The 10,249-nt window shown below is 39.4% G+C and overlaps 1 protein-coding gene across 1 annotated transcript in view; it reads left to right on the top strand.

Moving 5' to 3' along the window:
• Positions 1-10,249, top strand: part of RIPPLY1 (ripply transcriptional repressor 1) — a 27,794-nt gene that overhangs the window by 6,170 nt on the left and 11,375 nt on the right. Inside the window, exons 2-3 of the mRNA XM_014593065.2 lie at positions 4,932-4,983; positions 8,473-8,580. Coding sequence (XP_014448551.2) covers positions 4,932-4,983; positions 8,473-8,580 — 160 coding nt within the window. The remainder of the gene's footprint in view (positions 1-4,931; positions 4,984-8,472; positions 8,581-10,249) is intronic.

Below are 10,249 nucleotides of genomic sequence, written 5' to 3'. Positions count from 1 at the left end.
TTTAGACTAAGTTCATTAGCAAATCAATTAAATGGGGGGAAAGGCATAGAAAGCAACCATGGATACCAGAGGCAATGTGGGAGGAGGGTGGGACATGGCAGAGGGTGAGGGATAGGGAATCAAACATGGTAAAATGAAAAAACAGAGTTTACAAGACATAAGAAATGGAAAATTATTTGCTGATAACATGCATGTTGATGTGCTTGATTGAGCCAATATACAGTGTATTTTGGATGGAAAATTCATTTGTATGCTGTAATGATGTACAGTGAATTAATGTAAAAAAAATTTAAAGAAAAAAAAAAAGAAAGATACTACCTAACCCCAGTCAGAATGGCTAAGATTAGCTAAGTTTGGTGAGGGTTTGGGGAAAAAGGAACCCTCCTATACTGTTGATGAGAATATAAATTAGCACACCCATCGTGGAGAACAATATGGAGGTTCCTCAAAGACTGAAAAATAGAACTACCATATAATCTAGCAATTCCACTTCTGGATGTCTACCCAAATGATAGAAATACACTCAGTCAGTAAAACACTTGCACATCCATGTTCATTGCAGCATTATCGACAACTAGTAAGACAGAATCAACTCAAATGTCCAAGAATAGATGAATGGATAGAAAAAAATGTGGCACATATACTCTATGGAATATTTCTCAGCCATAAAAACCAAGACCCTGGCATTTGATAGAAAGTGGATGAATATGGAAGTCTTAATACTAAATGAAGCAAGCCAGACCATGAAAGAGAAATACCATATGACCCCACTTAATATATACCGAATATCTGCCCACTATGGCAGAAACTGAAAGGTTGGAAAGTATAAAACCACAAAGGGCAACTGTGAATACTAGAGACAGTGTGCGAGGAGGGTGGACAATGGGAGAGTGTAGGAGAGAGGGAATCAAGGAAAAAAAAAACATATCGGACACAAAAATGGAAAATTAGGGAACCAGCAGTTAGCATAATGGCTATGTCACTGGACTCCCACGTAGTCGACCGCGGTTCACGTCCCGGACCCAGTGGCTTAGAACTCACGCTGGGCGCATGTGCGTGCGTGCCCAAGATCCCAAGAGGAGAATGGAGGAGAAGGGATTGCGGCGTGACCATCCCCCCTGGGGGGTGATTTCTCGCTTTCTGCCTCTAGGTCTCTGTCTGTCTGTCCGGCAAGCGCATGCACCCTATAGTGAAAACCTCTCCAAAAAAAAAAAAAGGAAAATTATCTGTTGATGATAATATGTACAGTAACATCTCTGACTGGTCTAATATGCAGTGTATTCATGCTGGGAAAATTCACTGTATGCTGTAAAAATATACAGTGGTTGAATGTAAGGAAAAAAATTTAATTAAAAAAAGAAAATCATTTTGGGTGAAGTGATGTTTGTGCATGCCCCAAATCCTGAGAGAATGGAGGGGAATGGATTGTGGTGTGACCAACCCTTCTGGGAGGGTGATTTCTCACTTTCCCTCTCTCTGTCTCTAACTATCTCTTTCCAGCAAATGCATGTGACCTATGGCAAAAACCTGAAAAAAAAATACAAAACTATAGGAATGGAGAACAGATTAGTGGTTTCTAGAAGCTATGATGGGGAAAGAAATTGACTACAATGATGTGGCACACAGAAATTATTTTAGGTGGGATCAGCAGTTGGCATAATGGCTATGTCGTTGGACTCCCATGTAGTTGACTGTGGTTCGAGTCCCAGACCCGGTGGCTTAAACTCACACTGGGCACGTATGCGTGCATGCCTGAGATCCTGAGAGGAGAGTGGAAGAGAAAGGATTGCAGCATGGCCATTCCACCTGGGGGATGATTTCTTGCTTTTTGTCTCTCTATCTTTCTGGCGAGCGCATGCATGCTGTAGCAAAAACCTCTCCAAAAAAAAAAAGAGAGAGAAAAAAAGAAAAGGAAGAAATTATTTTAGGTATTAGAACTCTAATGATTGTTACATAACTCTATGCATTTTTCAAAATTCATGGAGCTGAACACCAAGAGTAAATTATGTGTATTCTTCCACATTTTTTCACATAGAATAATAAAAAGATATGTATGCAAATTAAAAAATAAATAAATAAAAATACTGGTTTTTAAAATATTGAGAACTCCAAAGAGCTTTCATTTCTATAGGCTATATCTGTTAAGACACATATGAGAAATTAAAACTGACACATCCCTAAACTATTAACTTAAAATCACACTTATAAACTTACATGATAAAAAAATAACATATTTATGGAAAAAATTATATTTTCCTAAAGAAAAAAATGACCTTTTTACAAATAATAATAATAAATTACATTAAGTAAATAAATTATTTTTTAAAAAAGAAAAAAGATGGATTATATGTATAGTATTCTCAACTGGACTGATCTGAGAAGTATTCCATGTTGGGTAAAGTCTTCTTACAAGGAAAATGATAGTGATTGAATGTTTAAAAAACTAATTGGAATAATAATAATATGGAAAAAAATAATGAAAAGCTATTTGATAATGATGATGGGGATTTTAATGTCTTTGTATTTACTGTTATGCATGGTATTCCTTCTGGAAAAAGAAATGTAATACACTGTAAAGTTATATGTGATTCAATGTAATATAAACAAGGTTATGATAATAATGAAAGAAAGAGAAGGAAAGAGAAAAGAAAGAAAGAAAGAAAGAAAGAAAGAAAGAAAGAAAGAAAGAAAGAAAAAGAAAGAAAGAAAGAAAAAGAAAATGGAGGGAGCCCATGTGAGAAGGAATGTGGACAGCTCTAGAAGCAGAGAGCAGTCTTTGGATAATAGCCAGCAAGACAACAGAGACCTCAGACCTACATCCTGAAGGAACTGGAATCTGTTAATGACCCAAGTAAGCTTGGAAGGGAATTTTTCCCCAGATTTTTTAGATATGGGTCTAGCCCAACTGACAAACTGACTTCAGCCTTGTGAGACCCTAAGCAGAGAACACAGGTGAATCCATCTGGACTTCTGATTAGATAATACATAGGTGTTATATTAAGTTTGTAGTAATTTGTTATGGCAGCAATAAAAAGCTAATACATTATGAGGGGATCCTTCTTAATAACTCCACCTAAACTTCACAAGTGTTCCTTAGTGTTTGTTTGCAATGTGGAATCTGAAATCATATCAATGAATTTTTTGAAGTCTGCTACATTAAAATCCATTGGTCTATCTTGCACTTTGAATGGATCTGTTATTCATGCACGATTTTGTAACATCAAGCATTTGTCATCTGGAAAATATTGGTCCACCCAGTTATACAGATCTTCTAGGTGTCGACTCATTTTGATTATATAATATTTTAAAAACTCATGTTCATTAATGTCACTACTAATTCTATCAGAAAGGTTTTAATGGTACTAGGAAACTTTTTTATGCCATAGGGCTCGTGTGCTTGCTGGAGAGAGACAGAGACAGTGAGAGGGAAAACAAGAGATCATCCCCCACAGTAGATGGCCATGCCACAATCTTTTCTCCTCCTGGGACTTTGGACAGACATGCACACACACTTGGTGTGATTTCAAACCACCAGGCCTAGGACTTGAACCATGGGCAACCATGTGGGAGCTTAGCCCCTTAACCACTATACCACCTCCTGGCCACAGTATTGGGAAACTCTTAAACTCATGGTAGTAGATACTGGTTTTCCAATGTTGTCCTTTTTACTTGAAGGTTTGAATTTTTGCATTGACAACAAATACTATCAATTGTTCTTTTTTAAAAAATTATTTTATTTAACTTTATTTATTACTATTATTATTATTTTTCAGTTTGATCAGACAGAGAGAGAGAGAGAGAAAGTGAGAGAGCAAGCTGCCACGTCAAGGACTTGAACCGTGGTCGGCCATGAGGGAATCCAACACCTTTAACCACCACCCCACGTACTGGTTCCCTATCAATTGTTCTTGAGGTAACATTATTTTGTTCATTTCCAACAAACACTGCCCGAATATCCAAATTTGAATAACTATAGTTTGCCTGTCAGTTATTCTTCCAAGTTAAAAAAAAAAAGTGTTTCATAAAAATTGGCTAATTTGGGATCAGCAGATGACATAATGGTTATATTGCTGGACTTCCACATAGTTGACCATAGTTCAAGTCCCGGACATGTTAGTTTAAAACTCACAGTGGGGGATGGGGCAGGGTGCAGGCGGCAGATATTGTGCTGGTTAATGTGGGAGAAAAGAAAAGAAAAGAAAAGAAAAGAAAAGAAAAGAAAAGAAAAGAAAAGAAAAGAAAAGAAAAGAAAAGAAAAGAAAAGAAAAGAAAAGAAAAGAAAAGAAAAGAAAAGAAAAGAAAAGAAAAGAAAAGAAAAGAAAAGAAAAGAAAAGAAAAGAAAAGAAAAGAAAAGAAAAGAAAAGAAAAGAAGAAAGAAGGAAGGAAGAAAGGAAGGAAGGAGAAAGAAGAAAGAAAAGAAAGAAAGAAAGAAAGTTAAATAAAATAATTCTTAAAAAAAAAAAAAACTCATGCAGGGCATGTGTGCCTGCATGCCAAATATACCAAGAGGAGAATGGAGGAGGAGGGAGTGCAGTGTGGCCATCCCCTGTGGGGGGTGATTTCTCGCTTTCTGTCTCTCCAGCAAGTGCACGTGCCCTATATTAAAAATCTCTCTAAAAAAAATGGCTAATTTATTTTGCAATTCTATTATATAAGTGCTTTTCCTCACAACTTCAGTATGTAGTAGAAATGCTTTATGCATGTTTTCTCTCTAATTTGTCATACAGATTATCAAAAAGACATACTCAAAAGGTTGATACTGAAAAAAAAATTAATTTTTACTGTTTCATTGAGACATTCTTCAGTGAAGACATTTCTACCATCAGAAATACACTGCTGAGGAAGAATTACGTGAGTACAGTGCGGTACCACTGCCTCGATCCCTGCTAAGATGCCTGCACTTTCACTCACCATTGCTTTTGTTCTTTCAGTGCAGATGTCAACACTAAGAAAAAGACAAATAATGTCTTAGTTATCATGACAGTAATTTTGACTGAATCTCCTGAATCTTAGGAGGTATTTAGACCACATTATTAAGGTTGCTGGTCTAGGCCAAGGCTGAAATCAGGAGAGAAGAGAGGCCTACGGGCTGGGATTGAAATTTTAATCATGCTTGGCAATGTCCTGTCAATAGAGGAGGTAGCTGGGAATAAAAAAGAGGGAAAGAATTCTTATGCTCTTTCCCCCAAGGATCTCTGCTATGCCCTTTCCTATTCCTGACCTGCCTTGTTTCCGAGCTGTCTTAGCAAAATCAACACCTACCTCTACAATTGCCATCTTCTGGAATCTTGAAAGTCTTTCTTACAAGGTCAAAATACTTACAAAGAATTCCTTCCTGTCCCATGCCACTTGTATGGTTGTTAGCCACCTCAGCCCAGAGCCCCATGGCCCAGCTAAAGTTGTTAGTCTTAATAGACCAACTACTCTGTATCAAATACCATTCCATTCTATTCATATGGAATGAGTGCCTCTGTGGCAGGAGCTGATAGGAGGGAGGAGACAGGACTAAGCTACAGCCTCTCCCAAGGTCACCTCAATAAAGAGGCTTGTTTTGTACCTGAAAATGTAGCTGAAAAGGTTAAAAGGAGGGGAGCTCATATGAGAGGTCCATAGAAGGAGGCATATGTTATGGCTTGGAGGCTACCTGAAGTTAAGTGTTGGTTTCAAGGAGGACTTGGAAGGAAGATGTAGAATTCATGTCATAGGTGGACTGGTTCTATGGCCTGGTGGTTAAGGGAGCTGGATCCCACGGGGCCGACTCTGCAGTTAGAGTCCTGGACCCAGCAGCTTGAGAAATATGCTGGGGGCATATGTGCACAAGCCCAAAATCTCAAAAAGAGGAAGATATGGAGAAGGAATTGTAGTGTGACTATGTCCCATAGAGGGTGCTTTCTCCCTCTTCTCTTTCTATGTCTCTCTGTCTCTCTCTGGTGAGCAACATGCCTTCTAGCCAAAAAAATAAAAATCCCTGTCATAGAGGAGAGAAGATATTTTATTCTTTTTTTTTTTTTCGAGAGGTTTTTACTATAGGGCGCGTGTGCTCGCCAGACAGACAGAGAGAGACATAGAGACAGAAAGCGAGAAATCACCCCCCAGAGGGGATGGTCACGTCGCAATCCCTTCTCCTCATTCTCCTCTCGGGATCTTGGGCACACACACACGCGCCCAGCGTGAGTTTTAAGCCACCGGGTCTGGGATGCGAACCATGGTCGACTACGTGGGAGTCCAGCGACATAGCCATTACGCTAACTGCTGGTTCCCAAGATATTTTATTCTTGAGTGAGGGTGGGGAGAGGATGGAGATGATCATGTGCAGAGACAGTGTAGTAATTAGACTGCTGGAAATGATGAGAAGTGGGTGAAGCCAAAAGGAGGTTGAAGGTATAGGGAACCATCAGTCAGGGGTTGCCAATGCAGGTGGATAAGCAGGACAACAGCTGCGTTTCAGGAAGCCAAATATGATCAAGCATACAGAAGATACCTGAAAGTGAACCAGAAAGAACCAACAACAGTTTACCTACAGTATTGCATTTCATCCTTAAATCCATCCCCAGGAAACTGAGGCTCAGAGAGATTGATTAACTTACCCAAGGTCACCTAGATGGTAAACTACTGAGTAGGGATTTCAACCAAGACCTTCTTCCAAAGTCTATACTATGAATTACTATAATATACTCCATGATAGAGAGTGATAATGAGTAATTATAATAATGGTAACAGCCAAGGAATACTGAGTACTAAATACGTGTCAGGTTTTAAGCATTCTTACCCTTTAAGGTAGAAACTACTTTTTAAAAGCTTGTTTTATCGGAACCAGCAGATGGCATAATGGTTACATTGCTAGACTCCCATGTACTTGACCACTGTTCAAGTCCCAGACCCAGCAGCTTAAAACTCACACTGGGCGCATATATGTGCATGCCCAAAATCCTGAGAGAAGAATGGTGGAGAAGGGATTGCAGTATGGCCATCACCCCCGGGAGGTGATGTCTCACTTTCTATCTCTTTGTGTCTCCATTGAGTGCACACACCCTATAGCAAAAATCTCTCTCAAAAATTTTTTTTTCTTGGGAACCAGCAGTTAGCGTAATGGCTATGTCACTGGACTCCCACGTAGTCGACCGCGGTTCGCGTCCTGGACCTGGTGGCTTAAAACTCGCGCCGGGCGCGTGTGCATGCATGCCCAAGATCTGAGAGGAGAATGGAGGAGAAGGGATTGCAGCATGACCATCCCCCCTGGGGGTTGATTTCTCGCTCTCTGTCTCTATGTCTCGCTCTGTCTGTCTGGCGAGCGCACACACCCTATAGCAAAAACCTCTCCAAAAAAAAATTAAGTTTTTTTTCTTTTTTAAAAATGAATTACTTTTTATTAAGCTTCCCAAGATCATTTTATTGGAGGCTGATCCATAAGTTTCCATTTTTCTCATTTTCTTTTTTTAAATTTTTTTTGTTTTTAATGAATTAATTTACATTAATTCATTGAGCATTGTCACAGCATACAAAATGTGATTTCCCATCCTGAATATGCTGCACAGTGGCTTAATCATACATGTTATGATCAATAATTTTCCATTTCTAGTTTCATATATATATTTTCCACCTATTTCTCACCCTCTGCCATTTTTTCCAGGAGCAAGAGAGTTAGAGACAGAAAGACAGACAGAGACAGAGAGGAAGCACCCCAACAGGGTCATGATGCATCAATACACCTCTAGCTTTAGCCAACCCTGAATCATGGGCACATGTGTGCTGCCCAGTACACTCAGGAGGTCTCCTATGTGGGTCAACCTCACAGAGTGTCATGTTTAACTACTGTGCCATCATCTGACCCGGAATTAGGAACTAATATTATCCCACATGTCCAAGTCTAAATTTAGAACCAAAGCTCTTCCTTTTAGGGTCTACTGCAGAAACAGGCATTAGATGATAGGGCCCTGAGCTACAGTGGTAGCCCAACCATTGTATAGCTACTTGATTCTCAATTAATCACTTCACCTCTCTGCCTCTGTTTTCTGCTCATTTTTAAATGGGAGCAATATTAGTGCCTACCTCATAGGATTTTTGTAAGGAGCAAATGAAATAGTAAAGCAATAAAGTGCTTAGCACAGTGCCAGGCATATACTAAGCTCCCAATAAATGTTAACTATTTTCATTACTGTCATTACATTAAATTGTCAGGAACTGCTTACCTGGAAGGTATCTGTCACTGGGTATTACTGTGGCTTACATAGCTAGAATCATCAGAACATTAAGACTGAAAAAAAAAACAAGAGAACACTGAGAATTCATCATCTCTCCATATTGCCAAGGCCTTAGGCCAAGATGAAAAACGAAGCTGTCTCAGAGAAGAGGGGCTGGAGAGGCTGCCCAGACTCTGGGGATGGGACTGGATTAAATGAATGGAGGACGGAAGAATCCTGGCTGGGAGTGACCTTCCCAAGCACTCTCCATCCTGCCCTCGTCCTTTCTCAGAGCTTTGTTTTTCCAGGCCGCTGCAGTCCAAATGAAGAGCAAATGGGTACCTGCGAGAAGCTCTGCCGAAAAAGCCTGCACCACATGGCTCAAGCCCTGGCTCAAATGGTGGGCCAATAGGCAGAGGGGTAAAGGAGGAGAGCTGATCTAGCAACAAACTCTTCTCCAGAGGAGACCCTCATCCCAGGAACCCAAATGGCTGATTTCAAGACTTGGCACATATGGGACATTTGGACTTGACGACAGAAGCTCCAGGAACCATTTGCTATTTTTCCTTTGGTAACATGTTTGAATGAGAGAGAGAACCTTCTCCTTTCCTCCTTCCTTGCTTCTTGCCTCAAACAGGCACCCACACTTGGTGTTTAGGCTTCCTGCCCCCAACCCTAGAGGCCTTATATCTGGAGCCAGAGGCTGTGAGGGAAGAACGAGATCTCCTTTCTGGAGGTGAGAGTAGAACTTATTACTGGGACTTTTAATCTGGTATTCCAAGCCCTCTTTTGTCAGTTACCTTCTGGCCTAGGCTCTCTCTGTTTCCTGGTCACCTACTCTGCCTCTAGTGGCAGGACAGGACAGTGCAGGGTGGTAGTTAAGAACATAGAGACTACCTGAGTTCAAATCCCAACTTTATCACTTTGTGACCTTGGTCAGATTACTTAATATTATCTATTAAATGAAACTTTTAATAGTATCTGTTTCATAAGATTTTTAGTGAGACTTAAATGAATCCATACAAGTACTTAGAACAATGCTTGGCACATAAATGTTTAACAAATGTTCTCTACTTATTATCCGCCCCTCTGTCAGTTCTCCCTGTCAGGATTACATTTTCCCCTTCTTTCTGTGTCCCTAAATCCACCCAGTTCAATCTCTCTGTCTTCCATGAAGTCTTCCTGGCATTAGCCTTTCTCCTGCCCTCTCTTATACTCCCTAGTGAGAGCAGAACCATTCTGAGACCAAAGGACTGTCACTAGATAGAATTAAATGAAAAACAAAATAACATCTGCTCTAAGCCGCTTGGTGCTGTCAAATGGTTTGGCTGTGACCTAAAGTCAGAAATATATTTCACAGCATGATCCAGTACCTATATTTGCATATCTTTATATATAACTATAGACATATTCATATGACAAAAACAAATGTTTCATAGAATAATACATACTCTTACTACATGTGATTTATTCTTTTTTCTCTTTAAATTTATTTTTTACATTAATTCACTATACATCATTACAGCATACAGATGAATTTTCCATCCAAAATACACTGTGTATTGGCTCAATCAAGCACATCAACATACATGTTATCAGCAAATAATTTTCCAATTTTTATGTCTTGTATACTTTGTTTTTTGTTTTGCCATCCTTGATTCCCTATCCCTCACCCTCTGCCATGTCCCACCCTCCTCCCACATTGCCTCTGGTATCCATGGTTGCTTTCTATGCCTCCCTCCTCCATTTAATTGATTTGCTAATGAACTTAATTAGTCTAAATATATCAAATAGCTAGCACAGCTGATATATACCTATACATGAACCCAAGTCTGACTTTAGGCATAAATCTCAGTGAGTAGAATGAACATATTATAAAGTAGTACCCAGCTGGGGCTATATAGCTTACTGCAGTCATCAAATATGAATTTTTTAAAAATTTCGATACGAACAGTTTTACTGTTTTATTTTTTTCTCCTGCAACTTTTTTTAAAATTACTTAACATTCATTCCCTGAGCATCATCACAACATACTAAATGTGGTTTCCCATCTAGAATAATCATGCATG

Source organism: Tupaia chinensis, unplaced genomic scaffold, assembly GCF_000334495.1.
Source record: "Tupaia chinensis unplaced genomic scaffold, TupChi_1.0 Scaffold139696_1, whole genome shotgun sequence".
Classification (NCBI taxonomy): Eukaryota; Metazoa; Chordata; class Mammalia; order Scandentia; family Tupaiidae; genus Tupaia; species Tupaia belangeri.
The sequence above is the reverse complement of the archived record's forward strand: the minus strand, read 5'-3'. Positions and strand labels throughout refer to the sequence as shown.